The sequence below is a fragment of the Diabrotica undecimpunctata genome, chromosome 2 (genome assembly GCF_040954645.1).
Source record: "Diabrotica undecimpunctata isolate CICGRU chromosome 2, icDiaUnde3, whole genome shotgun sequence".
Classification (NCBI taxonomy): domain Eukaryota; kingdom Metazoa; phylum Arthropoda; class Insecta; order Coleoptera; family Chrysomelidae; genus Diabrotica; species Diabrotica undecimpunctata.
In genome coordinates this window covers 23115133-23134733 of record NC_092804.1, presented here as the reverse complement: position 1 = coordinate 23134733, position 19601 = coordinate 23115133, and the positions used below count along the sequence as shown (strand labels likewise).

The 19601-nt window shown below is 33.4% G+C and overlaps 1 protein-coding gene across 4 annotated transcripts in view; it reads right to left on the bottom strand.

Annotated features, from left to right (window-relative positions):
* Nucleotides 1-19601, bottom strand: part of rhea (Talin_middle and talin-RS domain-containing protein rhea) — a 144133-nt gene that overhangs the window by 38191 nt on the left and 86341 nt on the right. For all 4 annotated transcript variants that reach the window (XM_072522509.1, XM_072522511.1, XM_072522512.1 and 1 more), the window contains exons 2-7: nt 14914-15061; nt 10046-10198; nt 6902-7415; nt 5787-6290; nt 3997-4085; nt 2465-2553 (exon numbers count right to left, since the gene is read on the bottom strand). In XM_072522509.1, coding sequence (XP_072378610.1) covers nt 2465-2553; nt 3997-4085; nt 5787-6290; nt 6902-7415; nt 10046-10198; nt 14914-15040 — 1476 coding nt within the window. In that variant the 5' untranslated portion in view covers nt 15041-15061. The remainder of the gene's footprint in view (nt 1-2464; nt 2554-3996; nt 4086-5786; nt 6291-6901; nt 7416-10045; nt 10199-14913; nt 15062-19601) is intronic.

Sequence of the window (19601 nt, the reverse complement as noted above, 5' to 3'; positions counted from 1 at the left end):
TTAAAATTCCAAATATCGTATATAAGAAATAAAAGGGGAGAGTTGTCAGAGGTATACGGGTAAAAATAAAAGCTTCCGAACACCTCAAATCCAAGCTCTTTACTCGAATACTAACAAAAGATTGGAAGTAAAACTCGATTTATATCAGTCAGAAGAATCAGCCGGGTTTCGAACAGATCGCGGAACAAATGACCATCTACATTGTCTTATAACTCTAGTCGAAAACTCTAGAGAATATAATAGACCCGTGGTTATTTTTGTTGACTTCCACAAATCATTTGACATAGTAGAAACAGTCGCTATCTTAAAAGACTTATAACAACTAAATGTAAACCTTCATTGTATGACTGAGAAGATATAAATTGGCAGAGGGGTCCGGCAGGAGATACTTTGCCGCAAAAACTAATTATAACAGTCATGGAGTATGTACCTACATATAAACGATTAGATTGGGACTCAAAGAGTATTAACATCGGTGGACAGAATTAAATCATCTCCGATATGCCTATGACATTGTCCTCATAACAGACGACATAGGAGAAGCCAGAGTTATGTTATAACAACTACAACAAGTAACACAGATGGTCGGTTTAAGGATAAACTATGAGAAAATAAAAATAATGACAAATCTCGTCCCCAATAAGCTAATAGAAATCGCCCATAGAAGTTGTAGAAAGATATGTGTATTTGGGCCACGAAATAAGATCCATGCGAGACAACCAGACATCTGAGCTACTCAGAAGAAAAAGTTTAGGTTGCCAGAATAAAAGACGGCAGGTGGACAAAAAAATTTAAGCGGAGACCATGAACAGGACAAGAGAAGCTTAGAAAGACCCCTAACACTATGGACCGACAATCTAAAAAGAATTGCAACCAATTGAATAGCCGTGGCGTAGAACAGAAATAGATGGAAATATCTGGAGGAGGCCTAAATATTGGGCAAATCAGGGCTGATTGATGATGAGGATATAACAATAGTACTTTTAGATGTAGTAGACAAAGAAGTAGAACTCAGGAGATTTGAATAAAAAAAAATGTTTTTGTGTGTATCATATTTATTTATGGATGAAGTAGTACCTGCTAAGGATTTTTCGGAATTTCTTTCAGGGATTTGGTCTTATTTTGGATGCGTAAAAATAATAGCACATAGTGATCGGCGGAGAATTATGAAAATGGCTAATGTATTTATGGATAAAGAAAATTGCAATAAAATATAATATATATATATATATATATATATATATATATATATATATATATATATATATATATATATATATATATATATATATATATATAAGTGCCCCACGTTGGGTGCCAAATTATCATAACCATCTCCTGGACTTTTATGAATAAGAAAGAAGAATTAGGAAAATGCAATCAGAGTCACCAGAGGGTAAAGTTTGGTTTTGGATTAAAATACTATACATTTAAAGTAATATCGTACAGGGCTTAAAGTGCTACTGTACAAAGTGTACAGAATTGTAACGGTTACAAAGTAAAACAAAACTAATTAAAGCAGAATATATAAACTGACTATAATTAGATTATTCTGGAAAAATACTAACCAGTTTCATAATATTTAAATATTTCTCAGTGATAGCGCTGTATCGTACTGGATAAGATCAAATCATTAAGTTTCCATCTAAAGCAAGCCTTGAAATATCGAGCTAGTTAAATAATTAAGTAGTTAACTTCACGTCTTTTTACATTAATTAACACAAAAGTAAGCAAACACATTGCTTACAATAGATTCCAGCTTGAATTCAGACATTCAAAATTTATAACACTACATATAATATGATGCGTACAAAAGCAAGAGAGAAATATTTAAATATTATATGTATTACGGTATAGTATTATTATTAATTGTAATTGTTCAGAAAACAAGTATTAAGGTGGTAAAGTCATAATAAAACTTTTGATATACCTGAAAAAGAGCATGCATGAAAACTTTTATGAGAATGTGATAATACTATTTACAGGATTAATGTGCTACCATATATACAGGATAAAATCGTCTATCTGTACCTACTCTCGACCCTGTCCAAGGTAAAGACATGTAATAGAAGAAACATTTTCGTTAGTTAGAGAAAACTACTAAAATTTGGTATATTTGAATGTTATTTTTTTCATAATATTATCTATAATAGTTTGTATACATTCACTATAATGTTTACCTCGATGTTAAGTGTACTTTCCTTGTAGTTAGTTGGTAAATTGAGGTAGTTCTCTAGATCAGTCACTCTTATCTTAGTGTAAGACATTAATAGACTCATACAAATGTACAAAAGCTGTAGTTAGATCGGTATTAGTTTTTTGTTATAATTTAAACTGAATGGTTATTTAGACTTGTCAAATATATAAGCCACATAAAACGCATAATTGGACAAAAGAAAAAAAAACAAACGAAATTTAAATGGTTAAATAAACACAATGAACATAAAAAATAAAATGAGCTTACCGTTGGAGGAGCATGACCAACATTGACAGAGCCACTTACTGTGGTCTGCATAGGACCACCCATGACACCCATTGTAAACGTTTTCTCGGCTACAGTTAAAATAAAATAAATAAAATCATAAAAACTAAACAAAGAGACCTAATTAAAATAAAAATAAAGTAGAATTAACTAGATGTTATTCTACTAGAGAGTTTCTAATTTAAATATGTTTAAAAACAAAAAAATACCCAATTTTACAGTGGCAATTTGTACTATTTTATTCTCTACTGACTACAGTTTAAAGTTTAATGAACGTATCTTTTGTATCAAGGCTTTTAAAGTTTACCATTTATATTCAGAATTTAATATTTTGCATTGTGCTGGAAGGCCAACCAGAATGCGGATAATCCACATGGTTTTAGAATATTTTTCAAGTATATGCTTTAGTAATGCATACTTATTTTCACTGTATTAAAAACTACTGTTCCGCCTCTGCGTTTTTGGTAATTTTGATATTCTACATTTGTATGCATTTCTTCACAAGATCAAGAACAGAGCTTTTTCTATTATCGACGAAATTAATATTGGCTGTTCTTTTTTGTAGTTATATTCCTGGAATTTTCCGTAACTATAAATTTAATATATAAAAACAGTAGATCATAGTAGCAAGTCCATTTCATTCAATATATGAGAACACAACAAATCCTAGTAGCAAATCTATTTCATTCAGTATGTAAGAACACAGTAGCAGCATATAGAAAGAACTTATGTAGTAATTATCAACTTGTAACTTAAGGCAATAGACACAAGGATTACTGAGCAGTCTCTTGAAATATGTATCCACCACATATTCTCTACCACGTATTCCCTCTGAAATAAGTATCCACCATAGAGAAAAAGCAGTATTAATTTAATAATTCATTGTATTTATGCTGAATTTTATTTTAAACTTTGTAAAATATAGGTAAATGTTTTCTTGGTTGCTTTTTGTGTATAAGTTTATCTCAATAAATATGTTAAATTCATTTTCTCTTACATTTGTCCCATCTGATTTATTCGTTGTATATTTTATATTAAGACAAGGGCGATCCTACACCTGAAGGAGCTAGTCAACTCAGTATAACAATCGAGCACAGCGTCGGGGTCACCAATTACACAATTGGCGCCCAACGCTTTATTTTTATATTTGTTAATGATGCTAAAATATTTTGTTGTGGTAACTTGGATTATTTCTTTTTTCATTCTTAATTATTTCCGCATGCAAGCACCTAAATACTTCTTCCTTGCTATATGTACATATAATCTTCTATCCATCTAATTCTAATCATTCTATCTTCCTAATTTGTATAATACTTTATTCTGAAATATCGTTTTGAAATTGAAAGCAGTAATTTATATTTAGTCATTAATGATTGGCCTTCTTATGAAATATAGTTACCTCGATATCGGGTTAATCTCTGCATATTAAAAATTCCATATTTAATTATAAGTATTTCTTAGTCGCGTATTTAACGTGTTCAGTATTTAGTATCAACGAAGGTATCTACACTTACCATCAGCAGCTCTCATAACTGCTGGTTTGGCCAAAGATTCAATGCTGGTTCTGCCAATCTTGCTAGATTCGTGTTGCAAAATTGTTGCTCTGGAAAATACACATATTTTTAATATTGGAACACACCTTTAACATATACAATATATTGCACTAATATTAAACATAGCATGTAACACAATAACGAGCACATCAAAATATGTACAATGATTTGTAAACTTATTAGTTTAAGAGTTTAATGTGAATTGGTACTTTAGTGGAAAATAAATATTTTCATAGATTATCTGTTTGTTTAATGTTATCCTGTTTGTTTATTTTCTTCAAACACATCCAGATTTATATAATCATTTGATCACTAAGGACATAAATTCTTACAACCAAATCCAATTTTATAATATACGAATACTACAAGCAATGGAGATCTTTCGCTTCTAGCTAACTGTGAATACTAGCCACATCTTGGCGTGTGAGAAGACCCGTTTGTATCGACGAAGTCGAAACAGCGGAGTGACTGAGCGCGAAGTGCGAAGAGAGAGTCACATCTATACGAATGTAGGCAACGGAGGACGTTTCTCACTGGACCAAGTCTCTCATACCGGACCCAAAGACGTGGCTCGAATGTGGGCAGCGGAGACTGGATTATTTCCTGTCGCTGGTGCTCACGGGCCACCGATGCTTCCCCTTATATCTCTTAAAGTTCCAGAAAATGGTTTCGAACAACTACCTGTCCTGTGTTTTGGTAGACACTGTGACACATACTCTGTAGGAATATGTAAGATGCGAGTATGGAAAGGCAAGAATTATAGAAGATAAATGGGTTTCGTTTTGAGTCTGCTAGATATGATTGGAAGGATGACGAAACTAGTGGGCTAGGACCCATGGTTTTGTGAGAAAGACGCTCCAATTCAAGTAAATTGAAGAGCGGCAGTCTGAGCTGTGTCAGGTGTATGTTGAGGCGTAATTTGAGGGAGCCATGCGCCCTACGCCGGTAGGGTCCAGCGTTAGCAGACGTCGAGAAGACGAAGAGCAGATGAGACGTAAGGTGGGTGTAGCGTTGAAAATATGCTCCCACTAGAGCGATTTCAGGTAGCATTAGCGGATCACAGTATGGTTACGAGGAAGGAGGATTTTAGTGGGTAGACTCTAGCTTCCCACGTAATCAGGGACAGGACCTGGTATCTTATGAAAATTTCGTACCCCCCTCTTAAAATATGAAAAACGAAGATGCTGAATGAGCGTCACCGAAGCGGATCTACTTGAGCTATCTAACTGGATTCAGTTTCATACCACTTTCTTTTATTATTATGAGCATCATTATAGTGGTTTCTTTGTAATTATCTCCACGTGTAAGAGTGAAAGTCATATTTCTAAAAAGCAACTCAGATAGCCGTTACTATTTTGCAAAATGTATAAAATAGATAAAAAATGGAAAAATATTCTTCAATGATTTTATTCTGGCAGTCTATTTTGTTATTACCTTATTATTTAAAAATATTAAGCTTTTCACCTGACAATTTCCATTGGACATGGAAAGTTATGGAATTATCTGCATATACTATTCTTTAATACTGAGAGAAAGGCCTGTTAGCCAGAAAAAACTATTTTCCCTTTCATTTAATAGTTAGCATTTCATTCAGTATCGTATTTCTTCAATCGCCATCTTTTTGAATTTGTACTTGACTTATCACATTCACAACATATTCTACATAGTTTTTAATTATAATTAGCACAGCTTTAGCACAATTAGAAAATTATTTTGAATTTGGCATGTTGCATGCAACTAAAAATACTTACTTCTGTTTAGCAACATTTTCTTCAAACATAGTAGATCCCTCATCACCTTCGATACCAAAATGATCCTTCGCTTGTTGTTTCTTTAAGATGATATCAATGTACCCGGCTATAATCTGCTGGATTTGCTCTGCTTCCGTCGTTTGTACTGAATAATACTGATCGGAGTAGTCACCGAAGTCCAGGGTGAAAGTGTTTGGACTAGCTCCCCATCTTCTCACCTGCGTCAATGGCCAGGTCTGTAGAATTTCTTTGGTCTGCTCGTTCAGACGCAAAACAGAATCTTTGGTTACACCGAGTAAACGGGGAACTAGTTTGTTCTTTCCTTTCATCTTTTCTTTAACCAGGAAGAACGTTACTCCGTAGGTACGAAGGGAGCGAGCGTTTTTGGTGTATTTGACTTTGGCGTCTAGTTCACTAAGACCTTGTTGTTTTCTGTGTTCGGAGAAGATCTTCTTTTCTATACCTTTTATTTTTGTGTAGGATTGTGGCAGAAATTCTTTAAGACTGAAATAAAGACAAATTTATTATTTACAATACTGCATTTGGCGTACAGTAAAGTAATCGAAAGCAGTAATAGTATTAAAGCATATGATCCTAGAAACTGTTGAAATGAAGAAAAAAATGAGATGTAGCAAAAAAAATCTAGATAATCCATTGTGATGATATATTACATGACGATAATGGCATAATCATTTTACCGAGACGTTTAACAATGTTGAGCATCCAACAGAATGTTTCAAATTTAACATTATTATCAAAAATATAGATATTTAGAATCTAAATCGATTATTCGCAAGACTCGACAGAAAAATTAATAAAAAATCATTGGATTCAGAACATTTGTTCCAGGGATGACAGGAAACTTTAGCTCCATCAAGATGTAGAGTGATGTAAATTTCTATGTGAAGTTGCTGAAATGATAAGAGGAAATCATATCATCTATGTTATGATAATCATTATATTGATGATGATTATTATTAACTGAAAATGAGACAGATATAGCTCTTACTAGTAAAATAAACATATTAGGAATCCGTGATAATATCCAGTCATTCATATACCTTCATTACTAAACATTTGTATGTCTATACAAAGAATTTTCCATATATACTCACTCCAAAAATCCAGGTTTATGTTTTAATTCCACATGATCCCCAAATTGTATTTGGCATTGAAGCCCTGCAAACTCGCAAGCCTTGTCTTGTGTAATTGGATGAGTTCCTTGCAATATCGCGTCTCTGGCTTGTACATACAGCAGATTTAACTGTACAGGATCTCTGGAGTCGATATTCTGATCTGAATAGAAAAACTTCCTCCTAAGCAACACCGTTTGCGTTTCATCAATTCCCTGTTCACGTAATGTTTTGGAGGGATCAAGCCAATTAACCTCATCGTCTGTGTGTAGTTTCTTACGCAATTGCTCCATTTTTGCGTCTCTTTCTCTTTCCTCTTTCTTTCGTTTTAAAGTAAGGGTGCCGTAGTTGCGGTTGTCTATGTTTTCTTGGTTTTCTAGATCTTCTAAAACAAGTGAGTACTCGTCGTGGTTGGTTATTCCCAGTTTTGTGCAAATGACGACCATAAGGTTTGCTATTATTTGCGAATCGTCCACCATCATAGTTTTTACAGCACCTGCAAGAGAAACAAATTATAAACACAAATTCCATCTTAATAACTGAAAAATAATATAAAAAGTAATTTTTTACTTACGACAAAAAGTTAATAGAAGGTAAATAGATAAAAATGAACACTTTTGTCAGTTATAATACAGTATTCGAAGTAAAATAGTTGAACAATTGGAACAATTTAAAAGTGGTTGGCAATGTCCTATTACTTATTATACTTGTGGGGTTTAACACAAAAACGAACGTTAGTAGTGTAAAGGAAGGTGTATAGGAAAATGTAAGTATATAAGAAAAGACAATCTGTTCTTATTTGGGGTATCGTCAAAATCTTCTTCATCTTATTTTTCAGCCTACATTCATTCAGCTCCGGACACAGATCTCACCCAAGTTCTTGATCAACGTGTCCACTTTGTCACTCTATTAGCCCATATTTGTCAGATGCGTGCCACATGTCACGTCTAATACAATTTCACTTTTGTCATTTGTTTTGTTAATTCTGTGAATTTGGCTTTTTTTCTCATCTCTTCGTTTTTAATTCTGCCCCGCAGTGAAATCCACAGAATTGTACCATGACTCTCTGTAATGTTTTAAGTCTTCTTGTATAGTATTTAGTAAGCGTCGGTGTCGTAACCTCAATCAATATGTAAAAACAGGCAAAATGTAATATATATTTTACAAGTTTACAGGAATCTCTTCATTATTCAATGTGTCTCAACCTACAAAAAGCTGCCCATGATAATAGTCATTCTAGTTTCATGTTATAGACATATTCGTTAACGCTTTTTACTGATTACTAGCTTCTTTTCTCATAATTTCTGTTTTGTGGTAGCTTATTTTAAATCCTATATTTGCAAATTCTCAAAGAAAGGGGGAAAAGCTAATGGGGTAGAAAGTGTCTAAAACCGCTTCCTTTACTCAAATGCCAACAATTAAGTAGCTGTATTCCCATATATCATTGAAACTACTTCCTATACAAAGAATAAATCAAGATAGGGAAGGCGTAAAACAGGGTTGTATTCTCTGCCCCATTACTGTTCAACATTTATGTAGAAAATATATTTCAGCTTGAAAAACAGAACGAAAAAGGAATTAAAATTAATGGCCTTCCTATTAATAACCTAAGATATGTTGACAATATAGCCATAATAGAGAAGCAGCAAGATTCAGTAAATACCATGCATGAAGTTGGAGAGGAGTAGCAAAAACCAAATATATGTTAATTAGCAGACAATTCCTCATAATTTCTGTTTTGTGGTAGCTTATTTTAAATCCTATATTTGCAAATTCTCAAAGAAAGAGGGAGCTAATGGGGTAGAAAGTGTCTAAAACCGCTTCCTTTACTCAAATGCCAACAATTAAGTAGCTGTATTCCCATATATCATTGAAACTACTTCCTATACAAAGAATAAATGGAGATAGGGAAGGCGTAAAACAGGGTTGTATTCTCTGCCCCATTACTGTTCAACATTTATGTAGAAAATATATTTCAGCTTGAAAAACAGAACGAAAAAGGAATTAAAATTAATGGCCTTCCTATTAATAACCTAAGATATGTTGACAATATAGCCATAATAGAGAAGCAGCAAGATTCAGTAAATACCATGCATGAAGTTGGAGAGGAGTAGCAAAAACCAAATATATGTTAATTAGCAGACAATTCCTCATAATTTCTGTTTTGTGGTAGCTTATTTTAAATCCTATATTTGCAAATTCTCAAAGAAAGAGGGAGCTAATGGGGTAGAAAGTGTCTAAAACCGCTTCCTTTACTCAAATGCCAACAATTAAGTAGCTGTATTCCCATATATCATTGAAACTACTTCCTATACAAAGAAAAAATGGAGATAGGGAAGGCGTAAAACAGGGTTGTATTCTCTGCCCCATTACTGTTCAACATTTATGTAGAAAATATATTTCAGCTTGAAAAACAGAACGAAAAAGGAATTAAAATTAATGGTCTTCCTATTAATAACCTAAGATATGTTGACGATATAGCCATAATAGAGAAGCAGCAGATTTAGTAAATACCATGCATGAAGTTGGAGAGGAGTAGCAAAAACCAAATATATGGTAATTAGTAGACAATTCCGTATGGAAGCTCAGTTCGATATAACTAATGCAGCTATGAAACGGGTTGAAATATTTAAATATCTTGTGATCTACCATTAAAGGTAACCAACTGAGACCTAGTCACTTAAATTGAGATCTCTGAATCGTGTGGAGGCCTTCGAAATATGGTGTCTCAGAAGGCTGCTATGAATTCCATAAGTGGACCATGTAAAAAATGATGAGTTCGAAAAAATTGCTAATATCCAAAGATAATTGTTAGACCTCGTTAAGCAGCGAAAGGTTTCATACTTGTGTCTTCGATGAACTAAAAAAAATAATCTCCTAAATGTCATCTTGACGTGTAAAGTTGAAAGTCAAAGAAGACTTCCCAAAAAGATCAATTTTAAGATAAAATTCAATATGTGAAGTTATTATCAACAGTGAGGTACTAAAACTGTAAAAACTGACTAAGAAACTATTTAAATAGTTTGTGTATATCAACAATAAAAATTAGTCGGTAAACCAGATTAACAAGAACACAAAAAAGAGTTATATAATTTGTTCTAAATTTTGTTATAATAGAATACTTACCGTCCAACATTTTAACTCTAAGAGGTCGCAGTTTTTTTCTGTACTCAATCAGGTCTCCATTTCTTAAAATATAGTACTCTAAATTCCGTGCAGGCTCTAACCACACCCCCGTTTTATTATCTTCATCAGTAAGGAAGAGTCCATAGTCTTTAGCTAAAATAAAACCAAAAGTAAATAATATTGTAGTCTGTACCAAAATGTAAATATACACTAAATCTAAACCGTTCTTATAATTCAAACACGAGCATTTGGTAATTTTTGCTTTATTATATTTTACGGCTGGTTAAAATTATCGAAATACTCAACCGACTGGGGTATACTTTACTCTTTATTGAGGTATAAATCACGGAACCTGTAATATGCCACAAACAAATATGGAGCGTACATAACCTCGATTAAATAACAGCACAGTATTCTCGAGATTTAAAAAGTATTTATATAGTGTGGAAAACACTTATCGAATAAAATTATTTCTGTCCTAGTTTTAAAAAATCGATGAGACCAGTCGACATTTATATATAAATATTAATTTTCTAAACGTAAATTTAAATGTACTGGGTGACCCGCGCAAGCCTAGCCTAAAACATAAGCTTTATTTTTAATGGAACACCCTGTATATTTTTATATTTTTAAAAGCTCCTTAACAACCTGATCTCAACTAAGTATATCATGTAAAGTCTATTATGAGTATTACAGGGTGAAATTTTGAAATTATAAAGTTTGGAAACCACTTATGGAATACAATTGTTTGTGTCCTTATTGTAGAAAATTATAAAAAACGCTGGGACACGCCTTCTTTTACATTCAAATGTGCGCTTTTTACACATAAATTTTAAATGTACAGGGTAATTCACGAAAGTCTAACATAGTCCATCATCTTTATTTTTAATGGAGCACCCTGTATATTTTTGTTTTTAAAAGCTCCCTAACAGCCTAACTTTGTTTAATTCTTTATGCATATCTGAGTTTCTAGTGTCAATGATGTCACTGATTGACATGTCGACTTTGACAGATAGAAGATCTAACTGCAAAGAAAGTTTTACTAAGATCTTTATCGAAGTTAAAGAATTAGCAGTCGAATTAGACGTTGAAGTGAAGTTACCTAGATTTGTGGGTAGACAGACTAAGAGAGGTGGCCCAGGAGAATATTACAGACGTTCAATTTACATTTTATTATTTTTTAGTCGGTGTGGCTACAGCAGAGAGGTCCTGCTCTAGGTTAAGAAGAGTGAAGCATTGGCCGAGGACAAGGATGAGGAAACCCGACTCACGGGTCTTTGCCTCCTTCATGTTCACCGAGATATTGAAATAGACACTGAAAAAGTAATAGAGCGATTTGCACATCAGCGAGCCAGACGACTCGAATTTGTTGTATGAGGTTTAGTGTACAAGAATAAAAAGAGAAATCAAACGATTTCTACTTAGCGAAACCGAATTCAAATCTTAACCACTGTGTTTCCTAAAGTTTGCGAAACAAACAGCTGGATGAATTACTCGGCAAGGGAATCTAAAATTGCATTCCACAAGCCGTTCATCCTAGTCAAAATTCGTAGTGAATTCAGTTTCTCGTACTTCCAACGAAGTAAATAACAAAACAGAATGACGGTATTAGATTTTTGTTTTGATACAGTGCAGCAACAACCGCTGATACGTATTTCGACCTTCTTAGGTCTCTTCAGAACGGTATAGTCACTGCTCAGTGACTGAGCAGTGACTATACCGTTCTGAAGAGACCTAAGAAGGTCGAAATACGTATCAGCGGTTGTTGCTGCACTGTATCAAAACAAAAATCTAATACCGTCATTCTGTGTACAAGAATAATTTTTGTACTAGACAAATAAAGTAACTTGACCAATATTATTCGCCTTTTATTTATGCGATTTTAATTTCATACACTAAACTACATTTCTTTCTTTGCACTTGTTGGACTGTTTAGGTTAAAATGTTGCTCGCTTAATAACGATAAGTTTTGAATGTCTTTATAGCACTCATAAGTGTGTGGAAAGTGCCTTAAAACTCACCATTTTAACCCTATTTTTTTTTAATTTTCCCCAGAGCCCCGGTATCCCACCCAAAAAAGTTTATTTCCCTCCCGAAAATCGGTCCTCTTGCTTGATGGTGGGTGCATTTTTGTGGTTTGTAACCTTTTTAAACATCTTCTATCTCTTTAGGTTGTGTTTTTGTTAGACTGGTGTTGGCACTTGTCTTGTGTCTTACGGCGGAGCTAGAAAAAGCAGAAAAGAGGACCCATTCTTTTTATATGAAACGGGTTTCTAACCGGTGTGAGTGTTATCTCTCTAGTACATGTATAGTTGTACAATAATATCCAAAGTGCAGAAACCTGCACCTCCCTATCCATGTGCAACGCTCGAAGTGAGGTGTTTACCACTGGATGACTGGATCACTTTCCGGTGCCTTGCCTTTTCTCTTCAATTTCTCTCACGCATATTTCTAATACATCTTACTTTACTGCTTCCAACCTTTTTCTTTTTTCTCCTTTTTTCCCTTCTTCAGAATTGGTTTCAGTTCTCTGGTATTCGTATGATGTGACCAAACCATCTAGCTCCTTGGGCTCGTGTTTTTGGGAATGAGGAGATCCTTAACAATTCACATCTAGTTGACGAATACTAATACCACAGCTGTCATTTTTGGTGTAGGCTTCACCAAAATGTTAAGGTTTCGAGTGAAATATACATTTAAATAAAAGAAAGACCAAATACTTTTCAGTACTATTTTGCATCAATCTGTTTCTTTGGAGACACTTAGCTAAGGAAGCTAAATTCGTTTTATATAATACATATAATTCCATAACTATTTACTTCAGATAATAGATATAATAAAAAGTATTTGAGTCCATTTGTATATTCATAAAACGACAGCAACTGCTTGACTTGTACTTAACGTCATTAAAAGTTTATTTTCTGCTACACAACTGTTGCCTGACATTAATTACCAGAAAAATCTAAATCGTTTTTACAGAAAATCAATTTCGCATAAAAATGTTACTGACTGGACTAAAGAGTTTATTGGCGTAAAGAGTTTAAATTGTGTTACATGGGAGATTTTATTATACCGTTGTTTGTAAAATTCTTTTTACAATAATAGGGCCATATTGTGAAGCAAAATTAATTATCTATCATTAAAATAATGTACCGGTGGTAAATGCATTATATTATAATAAATCCGACAGTCAAAATATTCGATTTTTGTTCTGATCTAGTTTTATGGGAAACAGTACACTATTTATTAAACATAATGCTTGTGGAAAATTTACAATTTTAGGAACAATAGAAAAAATTATTAATACGGTAAGTTAGTTACTTCAGCGAAATGAGATATAACATATATGTAAATGGAAGGTTTGGTAAATCTAAAGCGTTTCAATTCAAATACAGTAAAACCAGAGCAACCCGGACACAGAGTATCACGAAATTCTGTACATGGCGAAAATATTGGATTATCTACATATTGTGATACGAAAAAATAAACTGGGCAATGCGGAATTCTGTCCGTGCAAGAAAACTGAATCATGACCACGCGATTCAATGTTATACAGGTTTTGCTGTATCTTATAAGCAAAATCCAGATTACTTTTACTGAATTTTACTAAGAATGCTTATTTTACAAATGATTTGCTTCTCATACTTATTTTACTAGACTAGTTGTTATATCCTTTTTTATTGAAGTGATACGGATAAATAAGTTACAACATCCCATGGACCGTGGATTTTTGGAAAAATATTATCAACAACACATACCAGAAAAAAATCTCGCCAGATACGTGAAGGACGGTAAGTGGATGAACGTATGGTGGAGTGGCGTCCTAGGTTTGATGCAAATAGAAGTAGAAGTAGACCTTTAATACGATAGATCGATGAAATTAAGAGAGTCACACCAAACTGAATTCGTACGGCACGGAAACGACTGATGTCCAGTTTCATGCTGCATAATGATGAAGTCATACAGAGGCAATCAATTCCATTAGAAAAACTGTTGTAGAACACATTCATCATGGTCGATGAAACACCAACACATTTGATAGTTGGTGGGCTAAATGAGGACATCAAATTAAGCCGTTTCTGATCGCTTCTCAGCAAAGAAAAGACCGACAAGGACCATATTACATAAGGAATACTGGACATAAGTAAATGTTTTCTGCCTCAAACTGTTCCTGTTGATAACTTAATTTTTTTTGTAATAGATGCTACGCCTTACATGCCAATCCTGACAGGTGAACTAGTGCCGGCAGTTTTAGACGGTGTAAAAGTAATTTGTGAATAAGAGTGGTACCGGTTTCTATACCAGGAATACTGATTTTGCAGTATTTGAGTTTTTCAGTATTTGTAAGTACAAATATACCATAGACAAGGATATTCTGGCAGTCAAAAAGAGACCTTTAGGATATTTGATTCCCTGTAAGTAGTACAAAGAAAGGAGTTTTAACTAGATATTTTGACAAAAGAACACCAGGGACATCTTAGAATTGAAATAATTGAAAGTTAACTGTTTGTCGAGAACAATATTGCAGAGGCATACAGTTTTAAAAAGAAAAAATAAATTGATATGTCTCATTTAGCTGTTTTTATGTGTAATAATTTTTGAATTTTATTATATTTGGTACATTTCAAAGCCAAGTAAGACTTCATTATCTGTTAATCGAGTTCGTTTCTTTGTCTTAATATTATTTAATGCTTAGAACAAAATCCACACAAATATTTTGATGAAAAAATTGTTAGCAAAGCCATTGATAAATCTTTCAAGGTGGTATAAGTGATAGGTAATCTGTTCTTCAAGACTTCAAAAATTCTTATTCGTAGCTGTACTTTATATTACAGATACTAAAGTACATTACAGATATTTCTACTTACATTGTTCACCCTCTGTACATTTATCTCGAATGATTCGGCAGGCATCATGTACAGTCGTCGCAGGATCGAAAACGATAGTTTTCGTAACGTTTTCGTCGATAATATTAATTCTAAGAGATAAGGCCATGGTTCTATCGGATGTACTGATCTGAAACAATAGGAAAAATTTTAAATGTTTATAAAAGATATAAAAAAATATTAAGAAAGAGTATCAATTAAAAATCTCGTTATAATAAATAGTTGACATGCTATAAGAGTGTATTGAATTTTAAACTATAAATGGTTTTTAAAGTGTAGTATGTTTTAACTAAAATGAATTGATATTCAAAGACTTGAAGGTTGAAACCTGAGCGCATCTCAGAAAGTTTAAACCCAAAAACCAGTTAAATGATGAAAATAATGCGACCAAAGTTATTAGAAAATCTTATATTTGGTAACTGCGAATTCGCACACAATTTTACAAGAATTATTTCTTATAAAATAGCAACTGAGTTGCTACCTAAGGCCCGATTGGATAACCCGTTTCCGGACCAGTAAGTCATGGAGGAGTTTCTGTTGCTATGAAGTGAATCTACCTAAAACTTTAAACATCCCATAAAATTAGAAGCAATGGCGTAATCTAATACCAATTTATCAACATTTAAAGGGATTAACCTATGTATACCTAGTAGCAGCACTGAAGATGGAATATTTATTCCTAAAACATTATGTGATTTAGCCCGAACGGGTTTTTTCATAAATAAATATACCTTTTATAAAGGAGTTTTTACTAAATTTTTTGTGAAATATAAGATATACAGCTGACTATAGGAAATTAAATTTTAACTTGTGGATCAAAAGAGTAAACTAAGTAAAATAATCGTTTGTCTGCACTATACGTAAATACATTAGGAAAAATAGAATATTCAACCTGTTCGTAATAATAGCAGAACAGTGACATGCTAATAATACCAAAAAAGATAGAGCAATGAACAATTTTATAAGGACACACTTTAACACTGATTTTTCTTGCTACATATCTGAAGTATTGATTTCAGTTAACATAATATAAAAATAAGGAAGATATAAAAGAAGTTATGTATCTTGGTTCTTTGAGAAAAACTCGATTCAAGAGAAGGAGAATTTAATTTTACCTTTAAAAACAAATAATCTAACATATACTACATACAACAAAATCACTGTAAATCAAATATAAATCTTACTGTCTAGGTTATGTTCCCACACAAGAATCCAAACAAAAGGCTCACCCCCTTCGCGTAGATAAAAGTAGCCAAACAAACGCGGTCATGCGATTGTTTCATGCTGCCCATTCACTTATCGACGTGTGTTCTGAAGACTAGTTAAGAAATAAGTCAATAAACCACTAAGAAAGGGAACATGTCGCATCTGATAATTGAATCATACGCGATACTGAAAGGTTGGGGGTAAATCTATCGTTCTAAACGCGTGCGGGGTGACTATGTTGTAGGAGAGACGCGGGAAGGGATGCTGGGTTGCCGGGCAACCAACGACTTGAAACGACGACCCGCGTCCCGACGACGTCACAGCGGCGGCACGTGGATACCCACTGCGATAAAAAAATCGACACACTTTGTGCTTATCGGTAATCATTCCTAATTTGTTAATTTTTATTCTCTGCGGGGTGCAGGTGTAATCTTTCTGCAAATAATTTGCTTTTATTATGTCTGAAATGAAATATATTTAATGATGTTATTTATAGTACACGATTAAACCTATGTTAAAGATTTGTTTTAATTCTCATATTGTAAATTTTAAAGAGGTCGTTTGGTCTCATATTCCTTTCCTCACTTCGTCTTGATCTTTTGTGTATACCATACATCTATGTTTTAGTCCAAAAGATCTAACTTGTAAGAAAGCCTACTATCCGTTTCTGAGCTTCGTTTGTTAACCTGATCAGGTTCCGAAAAGAGCTGTTCCAGGTAATTATCGTGTTGGAAAATAATTACCTTTGTTTGTTTACCAATAACTTCAATGAAAATATGAACATGACGAGACAAATGCTAAAATATGTAACCGTGGGCAAAGATTTAAAAAATAGTATCAAGCAGTCAAAATAATTAAGAGTAAAGTTATTATTACATGACCAAAGTCGAAACAGTAGACTTGTTGATAAACAAGTATGCTCTGTATGCTTCTTCCTTCGCCTCCTTCTCCATTCATATATGTAATGGAGGGAGTTCAAGTATGACCTTCATGGAGCCGGTTGGGCTAATCTACATCGCTCCTGCTATGATTAAGCATGCTTGTAGTTGAAGCTTATTCAGCTTGTCTCTGGTGGCTTTTTGTTGGCATTTACACCACCATACTAGTGCTCCCTACGTAATCGTAGTTCTGACTACAGTCGTATAAAGCCAGGATATCTGTTTGGGTTTCATATCCGATGATTTCTCATATATCCTTGGACATGTACAAAGGAGAAGCTTAGCTTTGTTTTATATTCTTTCCAGATAGACGTTACGTGTAAGCCGTACATCTAGTTTTACTCCTACATATTTTACCTCATGCTTCTCTTTTACAGTTTATACAAACAGAGTGGTATATAGATGTTATCTAGGTTCCGCCTCCTTGTAAAACTGAGTACTATTGATTTTATATGATCGACAAAGTTTTTCCCTGTCGTACCACCTAGTAAGGATATTTATTGTTCGTTGAAGTGTGCTGATTATTACTAGATATTGTGTGATATTAGTGAGATTAGTGTGATAATTACTAAACCATCCCAATAGGCCCGCACTTCCAATCCCTTACTTTAAAAGGCAAGATCAGATAATCCACCAAGAATGGAGAAAGCGCTCCCTCTTAGCTATTTTGGTTACAACCCCCTTTCCTTACAGGTCTGTTAGAATCAGACTATTTTCCAACATTGCTTTCTTGTATACGGTAGTGGATATCCCTTTTGATAATGCTACTGCTGATAAAGAGAATTTGGTAGTAAATTATTAAAGGCGCCTTCCATATTTAGAAAGACGGTGACCGATATCTCTCCATTATTAATGTAGGGACATATTCTGAACAATCTGTCCAGTGCTGTTTCTGTTGATTTTTCTTCTTCATAGGCATGCTGGTCATTGAGAGATCGCTCAATGGCTCCTCCTTAATATGCCTATCAAGAGTAAGTGTATGCTAATGAAAAGATTAGAAGACAATAGCTGAAAACACAGAAATGACTGGAAAACTTCTTAGAAGAAGAAAAGCATTATAACGGGTTGCCAAAAAGCCAATAAAAGTGAATACCAATTGAATTTAGAAAGGGGATTTCAGTTACTCACCACATTTTCGTCTTGCCAATGACACCATAAACAGAAAACACTTGCTGAGAGCGACGGAAAACCTGGAGAGAAAACTAATAAACCTGACAAAAATGATAAGGACTGTGATGATAACCCGGTATGACGGTACGCTTTCTGACAGTTTCAAACCAAAACAAGAACTAAAATAAGGCAATCTCCTGTCTACAACTCGGTCCAATAGAACGCTGGAATGGGTAATCAGAAAGAGTGTGCTAAAAAGGGAACAGGAACTCTAAAGACAAAGAGTTACCAAATTCTACCCTGCACTGACGATATAATCCTAGCAAAATCCACGCACATAAAATAAGTATTTAATACTTTCAAATTCACTACAGAAAAAATTGATCTGAAGTATTTAAATACGACAACACAAAACAGAGCAAATGAGCAGAAGCGTTGGTTATAAGAAAAACTGAAATAAAATTTGAAGAAGTTACAAAAGATTACAAATAGGAAATAAAAAAGCAGTTAAAGTGAAAAACATTACATAAGATACTTAAGTCAAGGGATATCTCCAAGAGGATTCTAGGAAGAATTATAAGCGGAGTCAAACAAGAAGATCTCTACAGAAGAAGAACTAACACTGAGGTAATGGATTTATATGAGGAACCTGCAAAAGCCCCAGTAGCCAAAACAAGGAAACTAATATGGCTAGGGCATTTAGAAAAAATGAATAAAGAAAAGATACCAAAGAAATTGAGACAGACTTGAAAGGTAAGAAGTCCTAGAAAAAGATGCTTCGATGAGGAGGAGATTGACTTAAAACAGAAATACGTTCCAAACTGGCTAGTTAAGATCAGCCATCGAAGAGATCCGAAAGAGAAAAACTACTGCGAGTTTCATTGTAATTTATTTGGACAAATTTTTGAAGAAAAATTGGTTTTTTTATCAGAGGTCAGAAATTGACTGTTTTTCATCAGGAAGTTAGTTTTTTTATGTTTATGTAAAAAAGAACTTTCCATATAAAAGTATTGACTTTTTTTTACTTATAAAATCAGTTTTTCCGTAAACAAGTATAATTTTGTTTAACAAGGAAACTAGTAGTCATATTTCATTGTGGACTTTTGAAAATAAATTATAATTATTATTATTTAAAGGGTAAGAAAATATTGTCATTGTAGCCTTAGAAATCTGATCAGATAATTGTTAGGAATCTATTTTTTTACATTTACTAAGTAATAATGTAATTTGTGTAAAATTTTGCTATACATTTGTAAATATATATATATATATATATATATATATATATATATATATATATATTGTTATGATGTGTTTTTTTGTTTGAATGATGAGCAATGAGTAATTTTAATATTATAATATATAGGGTTTTTATCGCGGTTCTCAAAGAATTAGCTTGTAAGTACTTTTTTAAAT